The 17748-nt window shown below is 41.6% G+C and overlaps 1 protein-coding gene across 3 annotated transcripts in view; it reads left to right on the forward strand.

Annotated features, from left to right (window-relative positions):
* arid4b (AT-rich interaction domain 4B) overlaps positions 1-17748 on the forward strand; it is a 243060-nt gene that overhangs the window by 58217 nt on the left and 167095 nt on the right. For all 3 annotated transcript variants that reach the window (XM_045702251.1, XM_045702252.1, XM_045702253.1), the window contains exons 3-5: positions 8732-8842; positions 12990-13055; positions 13220-13310. In XM_045702251.1, the coding sequence (XP_045558207.1) occupies positions 8732-8842; positions 12990-13055; positions 13220-13310 (268 nt within the window). The remainder of the gene's footprint in view (positions 1-8731; positions 8843-12989; positions 13056-13219; positions 13311-17748) is intronic.

Here is a 17748-nt window from a genome sequence, read left to right on the forward strand (position 1 = left end):
TATGGCTATATTGAAGCCTGCTGACTCTATAGATGGCTATAATGAAGCCTGCTGACTCTGTAGATGGCTATAACGAATCCTGCTGACCCTTTAGATTGCTATACTGAAGCTCGCTGACTCTGTAGACTGTAGATGGCTATAATGAAGCTTGCTGACTCTGTACACTGTATATGGCTATAATGAAGCCTGCTGACTCTGTTGATGGCTATAATGAAACCTGCTGACTCTGTAGATGGCTATAATGAAGCCTGCTGACTCTGTAGACGGCTCTAATGAAGCCTGTTGACTCTGTAGACTGTAGATGGCTATAATGAAGCCTGCTGACTCTGTAGACGGCTATAATGAAGCCTGTTGACTCTGTAGACTGTACATGGCTACAATGAAGCCTGCTGACTCTGTAGATTGCTATAATGGAGCCTGCTGACTCTGTAGACTGTAGATTTCTATAATGAATCCTGCTGACTCTGTAGACTGTCGATGTCTATAATGAATCCTGCTGACTCTGTATATGGCTATAATGAAGCCTGCTGACTCTTTAGATGGCTATAATGAAGCCTGCTGACTCTGTAGATGGCTATAATGAAGCCTGCTGACTCTGAAGATGGCTACAATGAAGCTTGCTGACTCTGTAGATGGCTATAATGAAGCCTGCTGACTCTGTAGATGGCTATAATGAAGCCTGCTGACTCTGAAGATGGCTACAATGAAGCTTGCTGACTCTGTAGATGGCTATAATGAAGCCTGCTGACTCTGTAGATGGCTATAATGAAGCCTGCTGACTCTGTAGACTGTAGATGGCTATAATGAAGCCTGCTGACTCTTTAGATGGCTATAATGAAGCCTGCTGACTCTATAGATGGCTATAATGAAGCCTGCTGACTCTGTAGACTGTAGATGGCTATAATGAAGCCTGCTGACTCTGTAGACTTTACATGGCTATAATGAAGCCTGCTGACTCTGTAGATGGCTATAATTAAGCCTGCTGACTCTGTAGATGGCTGTAATGAAGCCTGCTGACTCTCTAGACTGTAGATGGCTATTATGAAGCCTGCTGACTCTGTAGACTTTACATGGCTATAATGAAGCCTGCTGACTCTGTAGATGGCTATAATTAAGCCTGCTGACTCTGTAGATGGCTGTAATGAAGCCTGCTGACCCTGTAGACTGTAGATGGCTATAATGAATCCTGCTGACCCTGTAGACTGTAGATGGCTATAATGAAGACTGCTGAATCTGTAGACTGTAGATGGCTATAATGAAGCCTGCTGACTCTATATACTGTAGATGGCTATAATGAAGTCTGATGACACTGTAGACTGTAGATGGCTATAATGAAGCCTGCTGACTCTCTAGACTGTAGATGGCTATTATGAAGCCTGCTGACTCTGTAGACTGTAGATGGCTATAGGAAGCCTGCCAACTCTGTAGATGGCTATAATGAAGCCTGCTGACTCTGTTGACGGCTATAATGAAGCCTGTTGACTCTGTAGACTGTAGATGGCTATAATGAAGTCTGCTGACTCTGTAGATGGCTATAATGAAGCCTGTTGACTCTGTAGACTGTAGATGGCTAAAATGAAGCCTGCAGACTTTGTAGATGGCTGTAATGAAGCCTGCTGACTCTGTAGATGGCATAATGAAGCCTGTTGACTCTGTAGACTGTAGATGGTTATAATGAAGCCTGCATACTCTGCAGATGGCTATAATGAAGTCTGCTGACTCTGTAGACTGTAGATGGCTATAATGAAGCCTGCTGACTCTGTAGACGGCTATAATGAAGCCTGTTGACTCTGTAGACTGTAGATGGCTATAATGAAGCCTGCTGACTATATATACTGTAGATGGCTATAATAAAGTCTAATGACTCTGTAGACCGTAGATGGCTATAATGAAGCCTGCTGACTCTCTAGACTGTAGATGGCTACAATGAAGCCTGCTGACTCTGTAGACTGTAGATGGCTATAATGAAGCCTGCTGACTCTGTAGATGGCTATAATGAAGCCTGCTGACTCTGTAGACAGCTATAATGAAGCCTGTTGACTCTGTAGACTGTACATGGCTACAATGAAGCCTGCTGACTCTGTAGATGGCTATAATGAATCCTGCTGACTCTGTAGACTGTCGATGGCTATAATGAATCCTGCTGACTCTGTATATGGCTATAATGAAGCCTGCTGACTCTGTAGATGGCTATAATGAAGCCTGCTGACTCTGTAGATGGCTATAATGAAGCCTGCTGACTCTGTAGATGGCTATAATGAAGCCTGCTGACTCTGAAGATGGCTACAATGAAGCCTGCTGACTCTGTAGGTGGCTATAATGAAGCCTGCTGACTTTGTAGATGGCTATAATGAAGCCTGCTGACTCTGTAGACTGTAGATGGCTATAATGAAGCCTGCTGACTCTGTAGACTTTACATGGCTATAATGAAGCCTGCTGACTCTGTAGATGGCTATAATTAAGCCTGCTGACTCTGTAGATGGCTGTAATGAAGCCTGCTGACCCTGTAGACTGTAGATGGCTATAATGAGTCCTGCTGACCCTGTAGACTGTAGATGGCTATAATGAAGACTGCTGACTCTGTAGACTGTAGATGGCTATAATGAAGCCTGCTGACTCTATATACTGTAGATGGCTATAATGAAGTCTGATGACTCTGTAGAATGTAGATGGCTATAATGAAGCCTGCTGACTCTCTAGACTGTAGATGGCTATTATGAAGCCTGCTGACTCTGGAGACTGTAGATGGCTATAGGAAGCCTGCCAACTCTGTAGATGGCTATAATGAAGCCTGCTGACTCTGTTGACGGCTATAATGAAGCCTGTTGACTCTGTAGACTGTAGATGGCTATAATGAAGTCTGCTGACTCTGTAGATGGCTATAATGAAGCCTGTTGACTCTGTAGACTGTAGATGGCTAAAATGAAGCCTGCAGACTCTGTATATGGCTGTAATGAAGCCTGCTGACTCTGTAGATGGCTATAATGAATCCTGCTGAACCTGTAGATCGCTATAATGAAGCCTGCTGACTCTGTAGACTGTAGATGGCTATAATGAAGCTTGCTGACTCTGTACACTCTATATGGCTACAATGAAGCCTGCTGACTCTGTAGATGGCTATAATGAAGCCTGCTGACCCTGTAGATGGCTATTATGAAGCCTGCTGACTCTGTAGACTGTAGATGGCTATAATAAATCCTGCTGACTCTGTAGATGGCTATAATGAATCCTGCTGACTCTGTAGACTGTAGATGGCTATAATGAAGCCTGCTGAATCTATAGATGGCTATAATGAAGCCTGCTGACTCTGTCGACTGTAGATGGCTATAATGAAGCCTGCTTACTCTGTACACTGTAGATCGCTATAATGAAGCCTGCTGACTCTGTAGATGGCTATAATGACGCCTGCTGACTCTGTAGATGGCTGTAATGAAGCCTGCTGACCCTGTAGACTGTAGATGGCTATAATGAAGCCTGCTGACCCTGTAGACTGTAGATGGCTATAATGAATCCTGCTGACCCTGTAGACTGTAGATGGCTATAATGAAGCCTGCTGATTCTGTAGACTGTAGATGGCTATAATGAAGCCTGCTGACTCTGTAGATGGCTATAATGAAGCCTGTTGACTCTGTAGACTGTAGATGGCTATAATGAAGCCTGCTGACTCTATATACTGTAGATGGCTATAATGAAGTCTGATGACTCTGTAGACTGTAGATGGCTATAAGAAGCCTGCTGACTCTCTAGACTGTAGATGGCTGTAATGAATCCTGCTGACTCTGTAGACTTTAGATGGCTATAATGAAGCCTGCTGACTCTGTAGATGGCATAATGAAGCCTGTTGACTCTGTAGACTGTAGATGGCTATAATGAAGCCTGCATACTCTGCAGATGGCTATAATGAAGCCTGCTTACTCTGTAGACTGTCGATGGCTATAATGAATCCTGCTGACTCTGTATATGGCTATAATGAAGCCTGCTGACTCTGTAGACTGTAGATGGCTATAATGAAGCCTGCAGACTCTGTAGATGGCTATAATGAAGCCTGCTGACTCTGTAGATGGCATAATGAAGCCTGTTGACTCTGTAGACTGTAGATGGCTATAATGAAGCCTGCATACTCTGCAGATGGCTATAATGAAGCCTGCTTACTCTGTAGACTGTCGATGGCTATAATGAATCCTGCTGACTCTGTATATGGCTATAATGAAGCCTGCTGACTCTGTAGATGGCTATAATGAAGCCTGCTGACTCTGTAGATGGCTATAATGAAGCCTGCTGACTCTGTAGATGGCTATAATGAAGCCTGCTGACTCTGTAGATGGCTATAATGAAGCCTGCTGACTCTGTAGATGGCTATAATGAAGCCTGCTGACTCTGTAGATGGCTATAATGAAGCCTGCTGACTCTGTAGACTGTAGATGGCTATAATAAATCCTGCTGACTCTGTAGATGGCAATAATGAATCCTGCTGACTCTGTAGACTGTAGATGGCTATAATGAAGCCTGCTGACTCTATAGATGGCTATAATGAAGCCTGCTGACTCTGTAGACTGTAGATGGCTATAATGAAGCCTGCTGACTCTGTAGACTTTACATGGCTATAATGAAGCCTGCTGACTCTGTAGATGGCTATAATTAAGCCTGCTGACTCTGTAGATGGCTGTAATGAAGCCTGCTGACTCTCTAGACTGTAGATGGCTATTATGAAGCCTGCTGACTCTGTAGACTTTACATGGCTATAATGAAGCCTGCTGACTCTGTAGATGGCTATAATTAAGCCTGCTGACTCTGTAGATGGCTGTAATGAAGCCTGCTGACCCTGTAGACTGTAGATGGCTATAATGAATCCTGCTGACCCTGTAGACTGTAGATGGCTATAATGAAGACTGCTGACTCTGTAGACTGTAGATGGCTATAATGAAGCCTGCTGACTCTATATACTGTAGATGGCTATAATGAAGTCTGATGACTGTAGACTGTAGATGGCTATAATGAAGCCTGCTGACTCTCTAGACTGTAGATGGCTATTATGAAGCCTGCTGACTCTGTAGACTGTAGATGGCTATAGGAAGCCTGCCAACTCTGTAGATGGCTATAATGAAGCCTGCTGACTCTGTTGACGGCTATAATGAAGCCTGTTGACTCTGTAGACTGTAGATGGCTATAATGAAGTCTGCTGACTCTGTAGATGGCTATAATGAAGCCTGTTGACTCTGTAGACTGTAGATGGCTAAAATGAAGCCTGCAGACTTTGTAGATGGCTGTAATGAAGCCTGCTGACTCTGTAGATGGCATAATGAAGCCTGTTGACTCTGTAGACTGTAGATGGTTATAATGAAGCCTGCATACTCTGCAGATGGCTATAATGAAGTCTGCTGACTCTGTAGATGGCTATAATGAAGCCTGCTGACTCTGTAGACTGTAGATGGCTATAATGAAGCCTGCTGACTCTGTAGACGGCTATAATGAAGCCTGTTGACTCTGTAGACTGTAGATGGCTATAATGAAGCCTGCTGACTCTGTAGACTGTAGATGCCTGTAATAAAGCCTACTGACCCTGTAGATGGCTATAATGAAGCCTGCTGACTCTGTAGATGGCTATAATGAATCCTGCTGACCCTGTAGATGGCTATAATGAAGCCTGCTGACTCTGTAGACTGTAGATTGTTATAATGAAGCTTGCTGACTCTGTACACTGTATATGGCTATATTGAAGCCTGCTGACTCTATAGATGGCTATAATGAAGCCTGCTGACTCTGTAGATGGCTATAACGAATCCTGCTGACCCTTTAGATTGCTATACTGAAGCTCGCTGACTCTGTAGACTGTAGATGGCTATAATGAAGCCTGCTGACTCTGTTGATGGCTATAATGAAACCTGCTGACTCTGTAGAAGGCTATAATGAAGCTTGTTGACTCTGTAGACTGTAGATGGCTATAATGAAGCCTGCAGACTCTGTAGATGGCTATAATGAAGTCTGCTGACTCTGTAGACGGCTATAATAAAGCCTGCTGACCCTGTAGATGGCTATAATGAAGCCTGCTGACTCTGTAGATGGCTCTAATGAAGCCTGTTGACTCTGTAGACTGTAGATGGCTATAATGAAGCCTGCTGACTCTGTAGACGGCTATAATGAAGCCTGTTGACTCTGTAGACTGTACATGGCTACAATGAAGCCTGCTGACTCTGTAGATTGCTATAATGGAGCCTGCTGACTCTGTAGACTGTAGATTTCTATAATGAATCCTGCTGACTCTGTAGACTGTCGATGTCTATAATGAATCCTGCTGACTCTGTATATGGCTATAATGAAGCCTGCTGACTCTTTAGATGGCTATAATGAAGCCTGCTGACTCTGTAGATGGCTATAATGAAGCCTGCTGACTCTGAAGATGGCTATAATGAAGCCTGCTGACTCTGTAGATGGCTATAATGAAGCCTGCTGACTCTGAAGATGGCTACAATGAAGCTTGCTGACTCTGTAGATGGCTATAATGAAGCCTGCTGACTCTGTAGATGGCTATAATGAAGCCTGCTGACTCTGTAGACTGTAGATGGCTATAATGAAGCCTGCTGACTCTTTAGATGGCTATAATGAAGCCTGCTGACTCTATAGATGGCTATAATGAAGCCTGCTGACTCTGTAGACTGTAGATGGCTATAATGAAGCCTGCTGACTCTGTAGATGGCTATAATTAAGCCTGCTGACTCTGTAGATGGCTGTAATGAAGCCTGCTGACTCTCTAGACTGTAGATGGCTATTATGAAGCCTGCTGACTCTGTAGACTTTACATGGCTATAATGAAGCCTGCTGACTCTGTAGATGGCTATAATTAAGCCTGCTGACTCTGTAGATGGCTGTAATGAAGCCTGCTGACCCTGTAGACTGTAGATGGCTATAATGAATCCTGCTGACCCTGTAGACTGTAGATGGCTATAATGAAGACTGCTGACTCTGTAGACTGTAGATGGCTATAATGAAGCCTGCTGACTCTATATACTGTAGATGGCTATAATGAAGTCTGATGACTCTGTAGACTGTAGATGGCTATAATGAAGCCTGCTGACTCTCTAGACTGTAGATGGCTATTATGAAGCCTGCTGACTCTGTAGACTGTAGATGGCTATAGGAAGCCTGCCAACTCTGTAGATGGCTATAATGAAGCCTGCTGACTCTGTTGACGGCTATAATGAAGCCTGTTGACTCTGTAGACTGTAGATGGCTATAATGAAGTCTGCTGACTCTGTAGACTGTAGATGGCTAAAATGAAGCCTGCAGACTTTGTAGATGGCTGTAATGAAGCCTGCTGACTCTGTAGATGGCATAATGAAGCCTGTTGACTCTGTAGACTGTAGATGGTTATAATGAAGCCTGCATACTCTGCAGATGGCTATAATGAAGTCTGCTGACTCTGTAGATGGCTATAATGAAGCCTGCTGACTCTGTAGACTGTAGATGGCTATAATGAAGCCTGCTGACTCTGTAGACGGCTATAATGAAGCCTGTTGACTCTGTAGACTGTAGATGGCTATAATGAAGCCTGCTGACTCTGTAGACTGTAGATGCCTGTAATAAAGCCTACTGACCCTGTAGATGGCTATAATGAAGCCTGCTGACTCTGTAGATGGCTATAATGAATCCTGCTGACCCTGTAGATGGCTATAATGAAGCCTGCTGACTCTGTAGACTGTAGATTGTTATAATGAAGCTTGCTGACTCTGTACACTGTATATGGCTATATTGAAGCCTGCTGACTCTATAGATGGCTATAATGAAGCCTGCTGACTCTGTAGATGGCTATAATGAATCCTGCTGACCCTTTAGATGGCTATAATGAAGCCTGCTGACTCTGTAGACTGTAGATGGCTATAATGAAGCTTGCTGACTCTGTACACTGTATATGGCTATAATGAAGCCTGCTGACTCTGTTGATGGCTATAATGAAACCTGCTGACTCTGTAGACGGCTATAATGAAGCCTGTTGACTCTGTAGACTGTAGATGGCTATAATGAAGCCTGCAGACTCTGTAGATGGCTATAATGAAGTCTGCTGACTCTGTAGACGGCTATAATAAAGCCTGCTGACCCTGTAGATGGCTATAATGAAGCCTGCTGACTCTGTAGACGGCTATAATGAAGCCTGTTGACTCTGTAGACTGTAGATGGCTATAATGAAGCCTGTTGACTCTGTAGACTGTAGATGGCTATAATGAAGCCTGCTGACTCTGTAGACGTCTATAATAAAGCCTGCTGACCCTGTAGATGGCTATAATGAAGCCTGCTGACTCTGTAGATGGCTATAATGAAGCCTGCTGACTCTGTAGACTGTAGATGGCTGTAATGAAGCTTGCTGACTCTGTAGATGGCTATAATGAAGCCCGCTGACTCTCTAGACTGTAGATGGCTATAATGAAGCCTGCTGACTCTGTAGATGGCTATAATGAAGCCTGCAGACTCTGTAGATGGCTATAATGAAGTACATCAATAAAGTAGCCATTGGCTGTTAGTACTGGTAATTCAAGACAAATGAGAATGTTTGTTTCTTGGTACAAGTGTTAAGATAGTCATCATGTACTGTATCTGTGGTATTATTCACTCACTGCCTCCTCCTCTGTCACTGCTCTGTCCTCATTTGAATCTCTTGTTCTTTTCTACTAATCTGTATGGCATTATTGACTCCCTTCCACTCCGTGTCCCCTCCCTCCCTCCCTCTCTCTCCGTTCAGACTCCGGAGGAGCCGCCCTACCTGACAGTGGGCACGGATGTCAGCGCCAAGTACAGAGGTGCTTTCTGTGAGGCCAAAATTAAGACTGCCAAGAGACTGGTCAAGGCCAAGGTAACTGTTCAACACTGTTATTGTGCCTGAGTCTGAGTCTGGCCCTAGTGGTAGTTTCTGTTGGTAATATACAATATAATGATCTATTAAACTGTTGTTCAAGTCGTAGCTGTTTTAACCAAGGAACTGATTAATGTTAAGTAAATATTTGTATAAACGTAAGATTCAACAACTGAGACATAAACTGAACAAGTTCCACAGACATGAAATGGAATGCGTCCCTGAACAAAGGTTGGAGGGGGGTCAAAATCAAAAGTAACAGTCAGTATCTGGTGTGGCCACCAGCTGCATTAATTACTGCAGTGCATCTCCTCCTCATGGACTGCACCAGATTTGCCAGTTCTTGCTGTGAGATGTTACCCCACTCTTCCACCAAGGCACCTGCAAGTTCCTGGACATTTCTGGGGAGAATGGCCCTAGCCCTCACCCTCTGATCCAACAGGTCCAAGACGTGCTCAGTGGGATTGAGATCCGGGCTCTTCGCTGGCCATGGCAGAACACTGACATTCCTGTCTTGCAGGAAATCACGCACAGAACGAGCAGTATGGCTGGTGGCATTGTCATGCTGGAGGGTCATGTCAGGATGAGCCTGCAGGAAGGGTACCAGGTGAAGGTGGACGATGTCTCCCCTTTATCACACAGCGTTGAGATTGCCTGCAATGACAACAAGCTCAGTCCGATGATGCTGTGACACACCATCCCAGACCATGACGGACCCTCCACCTCCAAATCGATCCCACTCCAGAGTACAGGCCTCGGTGTAACGCTCATTCCTTCGACAATAAACGCAAATCCGACCATCACCCCTGGTGAGACACAACCACGACTCGTCAGTGATGAGCATTTTTTGCCAGTCCTGTCTGTTCCAGCGACGGTGGGTCTGTGCCCATAGACGACGTTGTTGCCGGTGATGTCTGGTGAGGACCTGCCTTACCGCAGGCCTACAAGCCCTCAGTCCAGCCTCTCTCAGTCTATTGCGGACAGTCTGAGCAGTGATAGAGGGATTGTGCGTTCCTATTGTAACTTGGGCAGTTGTTGTTGCATCCTGTACCTGTCCCGCAGGTGTGATGTTCGAATGTACGGATCCTCTGCAGGTGTTGTTACACGTGGTCTGCCACTGCGAGGACGATCAGCTGTCCGTCCTGTCTCCCTGTAGCGCTGTCTTAGGCATCTCACAGTATGGACATTGAAATGTATTGCCCTGGCCACATCTGCAGTCCTCATGCCTCCTTGCATCATGCCTAAAGTATGTTCACGCAGATGAGCAGGGACCCTGGGCATCTTTCTTTTGGTGTTTTTCAGAGTCAGTAGAAAGGCCTCTTTAGTGTCCTGAAGATCTGTGAAGTTATTTGGATTTTACGAATTATCTTTGAAAGACAGGGTCCTGAAAAAGGGAGGGGTTTTTGTTGCTGAGTTTATACACCAGTTTAATTTAAGGACCAAAACATTGACCGCTGATACATATAAAGAGAAAAATTGTTGGGAAGAGATTTTCGATGTACCGATTCCATGGCACTTGGTTTGTGAATTGATTTGCAAAACGACACTGGTTTCAAAGCGTAGAATTTTTCAATTGAATTATTATACAAAATTCTTGCAACCAATAGAATGTTATAAATATGGGGGATACAATCTTCCCAGCTCTGCAGATTTTGCTGTGAGGAAGCAGAGTCATTAGATCATTTATATTGGTACTGTCCATATGTAGCTTGCTTTTGGTCACAGGTCCAGGAATGGCTGAAGAATTGCAACATTTACCTGAAGCTAACCATGCAGATAGCAATACTGGGTGATTTGAAAAGTCATAGTCAATCAATCAATAATATAATAATACTTTTAGCAAAAATGTTAATCTTTAGTTTACAATCTGTAGAAACTATGAGAATAGAAAGGTTCAGAACTTTTGTAAAACATCACATCACAGTTGAAAATATATGGCAAATAGAAATCCAATATGGATGGTGTTAAGAGATAGATGGGAGGGGTTTAGTGGAGCTGAAGGGTGGGACTAATACCAACAAGATAACTCATGTAAAATATACTGTGTCCTTAAAATGTATATAGTATGTTTAAGCTGGAAGTAGAATCCTAAGTGTTATTGTTCATTAGTTTACTCCAGTTAGGGGGGGTAGGGTTAGTGGAAAAGAATAAAGGAAAATATATTTCAAAATATGTATATACAGTACCAGTCAAAAGTTTGGACACTCATTCCAGGGTTTTTCTTAATTTTTTACTATTTTCAACAATGTAGAATTTCTTTCCTACCTAATGCATTTGAGACAATCAGTTGTGTTGTGACAAGGTAGGGGTGGTATACAGAAGATAGCCCTATTTGGTAAAAGACCAAGTCCATATTATGGCAAGAACAGCTCAAATAAGCAAAGAGAAACGACAGCCCATCATTACTTTAAGACATGAAGGTCAGTCAATGCGGAAAGTTTCAAGGACTTTGAAAGATTCTTCAAGTGCAGTCTGCAAAAACCATCAAGCACTATGATGAAACTGGCTCCCATGAGGACCGCCACAGGAAAGGAAGACCCAGAGTTACCTCTGCTGCAGAGGAGAAGTTCAAGTAATATCTCAAAATCAACTTTTCAGAGGAGACTGTGTGAATCAGGCCTTCATAGTTGAATTGCTGTAAAGAAACCACTACTAAAGGACAACAATAAGAAGAAGAGACTTGCTTGGGCCAAGAAACACAAGCAATGGACATTAGACCGGTGGAAATATCTTTTGGTCCGATGAGTCCGAATTTGAGATTTTTGGTTCCAACTGCCGTGTCTTTGTGAGATGCAGAGTAGGTGAACGGATGATCTCCACGTGTGGTTCCCACCGTGAAGCATGGAGGAGAAGGTGTGATGGTGCTTATTTTTAATAAAAAATGTTATATTTTTTTAACTAGGCAAGTCAGTTAAGAACAAATTCTTATTTTCAATGACGGCCTAGGAACAGTGGGTTAACTGCCTTGTTCAGGGGCAGAACGACAGATTTTTACCTTGTCAGCTCGGGGATTCGATCTTGCAACCTTTCGGTTACTGGTCCAAAGCTCTAACCATTATGTTACGCTGCCACCCCAGCACTGTCAGTGAATGATTTATTTAGAATTCAAGGCAGACTTAACCAGCATGGCCTCCACAGCTTTCTGCAGCGATACGCCATCCCATCTGGTTTGCGCTTAGTCCCACTATCATTTGGCTTTCAACAGGACAATGACCCAACACACCTCCAGGCTGTGTAAGGGACATTTGACCAAGAAGGAGAGTGATGGAGTGCTGCATCAGATGACCTGGCCTCCACAATCACCCAACCTCAACCCAATTGGTTGGTTTGGGATGAATTGGACCTTAGAGTGAAGGAAAATCAGCCAACAAGTGCTCAGCATATGTGGGAACTCCAAGGCTGATGGAAAAGTATTCCAGATGAAGCTGTTTGAGAGAATGCCAATAGTGTGCACAGCTGTCATCAATGCAAAGCGTGGCTACTTTGAAGATTCTCAAATATAAAATATATTTTGATTTGTTGAACATTTATTTTGTTAACTACATGATTCCATATGTGTTATTTCATTGTTTGGATGTCTTCACTATTATTCTACAATGTAGAAAATAGTAAAAATATAGAAAAACCCTTGAAGGAATAGGTGTGTCCACACTTTTGACTGGTACTGTATATCTCACTAGCTCGTTTCCAGACACAAATCAGGTAACAGCTGGCTCTGAGCATAGTATTGTCCCCTGCAGAGCTTTTTACACAGTTATCAAGACGGTGGTTATGATCGTCACTGTTTACTGGCAACAATTTGGATTCCGTTTTTAGTCGACGTTAACTGACACCTGTTATAACAAAAGGCATAACATGCCATTTGGAAATTCATACATTTTTCGGGTGCTCTGGCACTCTCTCACTAAAGTGCTCTGAAGTAGAAAGCCAAGCGTATTGATTCACAGTGTGAAAGCAGCTTGGGCTGTCTCTCACGTCTCATCTCGCCCGTCCCAGTCCTGGAGAGACAACGACGTCTTGACTATCTGTCAGGTTTTGAGTTTGTTTGATGAGGTAGGAGCAGGAGGTCAGATGAGGGCGTGAATTGTTTGTTTACTGACATTACTAACTCTCTAACCTCCTCTTCCTCCCTTTTCTTCCTCTTCAGGTGACCTTTAAACCAGACCTGACCACAGCAGAGGTCCATGATGACAGCATCCAAGGCCCTCTGAAGGTACGAGACCGGCCAGCCCAGCCTCAGGCCACTACTGTTGTCTTATACTCTTCATTATAAATGCATCTTTTCATGTCTACATGAAGTGATGAGGACTTAGTCACCGTAGCCAGATAAATGTCAGCCAGTATTGAATGTTAACAGCAGTATGTCTGGTCTGTCAGGTTGGTGCTGTAGTAGAGGTGAAGAACCCTGATGGAGTGTACCAGGAAGCTTCCATCAACAAGCTGACTGACTGCAGTATATACACTGTTGGTGAGTCAAGTGTTTTTCTCTGTCTTTTTATTTGTACTTTACTTTATCACTATATATACTGTTTGGTTCTGTCACTATATATACTGTTGGTGAGCACTGTTTGGTTCTATCATTATATATACTGTTGGTGAGCACTGTTTGGTTCTATCTATCATAATATATACTGTTGGTGAGCACTGTTTGCTTCTATCACTATATATATTGTTGGTGAGCACTGTTTGTTTCTATCACTATATATACTGTTGGTGAGCACTGATTGGTTCTATGTATCACTATATATACTGTTGGTGAGCACTGTTTGCTTCTATCACTATATATATTGTTGGTGAGCACTGTTTGTTTCTATCACTATATATACTGTTGGTGAGCACTATTTGGTTCTGTCACTATATATACTGTTGGTGAGCACTGTTTGGTTCTGTCAATATATATACTGTTGGTGAGCACTGTTTGGTTCTATCACTATATATAGTGTTGGTGAGCACTGGTGAGCACTGTTTGCTTCTATCACTATATATATTGTTGGTGAGCACTGTTTGTTTCTATCACGATATATACTGTTGGTGAGCACTGTTTGGTTCTATTACTATATATACTGTTGGTGAGCACTGTTTGCTTCTATCACTATATATATTGTTGGTGAGCACTGTTTGTTTCTATCACTATATATACTGTTGGTGAGCACTCTTTGGTTATGTCACTATATCTACTGTTGGTGAGCACTGTTTGGTTCTATCATTATATATACTGTTGGTGAGCACTGGTGAGCACTGTTTGGTTCTATCATTATATATACTGTTGGTGAGCACTGTTTGGTTCTATCATTATATATACTGTTGGTGAGCACTGTTTGGTTCTATCACTATATATACTGTTGGTGAGCACTGTTTGGTTCTATCATTATATATACTGTTGGTGAGCACTGTTTGGTTCTATCATTATATATACTATTGGTGAGCACTGTTTGGTTCTATCACTATATATACTGTTGGTGAGCACTGTTTGGTTCTATCACTATATACACTGTTGGTGAGCACTGTTTGGTTCTATTACTATATATACTGTTTGGTTCTATCACTATATATATTGTTGGTGAGCACTGTCTTGTTCTGTCACTATATGTACTGTTGGTGAGCACTGTTTGGTTCTATCTATCATAATATATACTGTTGGTGAGCACTGTTTGGTTCTATCATTACATTTACTGTTGGTGAGCACTGGTTGGTTCTATCATTATATTTACAGTTGGTGAGCACTGGTTGGTTCTATCATCGTTTTTCTCTGTCTTTTTATTTGTACTTTACTTTATCACTATATATACTGTTTGGTTCTGTCACTATATATACTGTTGGTGAGCACTGTTTGGTTCTATCATTATATATACTGTTGGTGAGCACTGTTTGGTTCTATCTATCATAATATATAGTGTTGGTGAGCACTGTTTGCTTCTATCACTATATATATTGTTGGTGAGCACTGTTTGTTTCTATCACTATATATACTGTTGGTGAGCACTGTTTGGTTCTATTACTATATATATACTGTTGGTGAGCACTGTTTGGTTCTATGTATCACTATATATACTGTTGGTGAGCACTGTTTGCTTCTATCACTATATATATTGTTGGTGAGCACTGTTTGTTTCTATCACTATATATACTGTAGGTGAGCACTGTTTGGTTCTGTCACTATATATACTATTGGTGAGCACTGTTTGGTTCTGTCACTATATATACTGTTGGTGAGCACTGTTTGGTTCTGTCACTATATATACTGTTGGTGAGCACTGGTGAGCACTGTTTGCTTCTATCACTATATATATTGTTGGTGAGCACTGTTTATTTCTATCACTATATATACTGTTGGTGAGCACTGTTTGGTTCTATCACTATATATACTGTTGGTGAGCACTGGTGAGCACTGTTTGGTTCTATCATTATATATACTGTTGGTGAGCACTGGTGAGCACTGTTTGGTTCTATCATTATATATACTATTGGTGAGCACTGTTTGGTTCTATTACTATATATACTGTTGGTGAGCACTGTTTGGTTCTATCATTATATATACTGTTGGTGAGCACTATTTGGTTCTATCACTATATATACTGTTGGTGAGCACTGTTTGGTTCTATCATTATATATACTGTTGGTGAGCACTCTTTGGTTCTATCATTATATATACTATTGGTGAGCACTGTTTGGTTGTATCACTATATATATATATTGTTGGTGAGCACTGTTTGGTTCTGTCACTATATGTACTGTTGGTGAGCACTGTTTGGTTCTATCACTATATATACTGTTGGTGAGCACTGTTTGGTTCTATCTATCATAATATATACTGTTGGTGAGCACTGTTTGGTTCTATCATTATATTTACTGTTGGTGAGCACTGGTTGGTTCTATCATTATATTTACTGTTGGTGAGCACTGGTTGGTTCTATCATTATATATACTGTTGGTGAGCACTGTTTGGTTCTATCACTATATATACTGTTGGTGAGCACTGTTTGGTTCTGTCACTATATATACTGTTGGTGAGCACTGGTGAGCACTTTATGCTTCTATCACCATATATATTGTCGGTGAGCACTGTTTGTTTCTATCACTATATATACTGTTGGTGAGCACTGTTTGGTTCTATTACTATATATACTGCTGGTGAGCACTGTTTGGTTCTATGTATCACTATATATACTGTTGGTGAGCACTGTTTGCTTCTATCACTATATATATTGTTGGTGAGCACTGTTTGTTTCTGTCACTATATATACTGTTGGTGAGAACTGTTTAGTTCTGTCACTATATATACTGTTGGTGAGCACTGTTTGGTTCTATCACTATATATACTGTTGGTGAGCACTGGTGAGCAATGTTTGGTTCTATCATTATATATACTGTTGGTGAGCACTGGTGACCACTGTTTGGTTCTATCATTATATATACACTGTTGGTGAACACTGTTTGGTTCTATTACTATATATACTGTTGGTGAGCACTGTTTGGTTCTATCATTATATATACTGTTGGTGAGCACTGTTTGGTTCCATCATTATATATATATTGTTGGTGAACACTGTTTGGTTCTATCATTATATATACTATTGGTGAGAACTGTTTGGTTCTATCACTATATATACTGTTGTTGAGCACTGTTTGGTTCTATTACTATATATACTGTTTGGTTCTATCACTATATATATTGTTGGTGAGCACTGTTTGGTTCTGTCACTATATGTACTGTTGGTGAGCACTGTTTGGTTCTATCTATCATAATATATACTGTTGGTGAGCACTGTTTGGTTCTATCACTATATATATATTGTTGGTGAGCACTGTTTGGTTCTGTCACTATATGTACTTTTGGTGAGCACTGTTTGGTTCTATCACTATATATACTGTTGGTGAGCACTGTTTGGTTCTATCTATCATAATATATACTGTTGGTGAGCACTGTTTGGTTCTATCATTATATTTACTGTTGGTGAGCACTGGTTGGTTCTATCATTATATTTACTGTTGGTGAGCACTGGTTGGTTCTATCATTATATATACTGTTGGTGAGCACTGTTTGGTTCTATCACTATATATACTGTTGGTGAGCACTGTTTGGTTCTGTCACTATATATACTGTTGTTGAGCACTGTTTGGTTCTATCACTATATATACTGTTGGTGAGCACTGTTTGGTTCTATCATTATATATACTGTTGGTGAGCACTGTTTGGTTCCATCATTATATATATATTGTTGGTGAACACTGTTTGGTTCTATCATTATATATACTATTGGTGAGAACTGTTTGGTTCTATCACTATATATACTGTTGTTGAGCACTGTTTGGTTCTGTCACTATATATACTGTTGGTGAGAACTGTTTGGTTCTGTCACTATATATACTGTTGTTGAGCAGTGGTGAGGACTGTTTGGTTCTATCATTATATATACTGTTGGTGAGCACTGTTTGGTCCTGTCACTATATATACTGTTGGTGAGCACTTTTTTGTTCTATCATTATATATAATGTTGGTGAGCACTGTTTGGTTCTATCATTATATATACTGTTGGTGAGCACTGTTTGGTTCTATCACTATATATACTGTTGGTGAGCACTGTTTGGTTCTATCATTATATATACTGTTGGTGAGCACTGTTTGGTTCTATCATTATATATACTATTGGTGAGCACTGTTTGGTTCTATCACTATATATACTGTTGGTGAGCACTGTTTGGTTCTATCACTATATACACTGTTGGTGAGCACTGTTTGGTTCTATTACTATATATACTGTTTGGTTCTATCACTATATATATTGTTGGTGAGCACTGTTTGGTTCTGTCACTATATGTACTGTTGGTGAGCACTGTTTGCTTCTATCACTATATATTCTGTTGGTGAGCACTGTTTGGTTCTATCTATCATAATATATACTGTT

Source organism: Salmo salar, chromosome ssa19 (assembly GCF_905237065.1).
Source record: "Salmo salar chromosome ssa19, Ssal_v3.1, whole genome shotgun sequence".
Taxonomy (NCBI): Eukaryota; Metazoa; Chordata; class Actinopteri; order Salmoniformes; family Salmonidae; genus Salmo; species Salmo salar.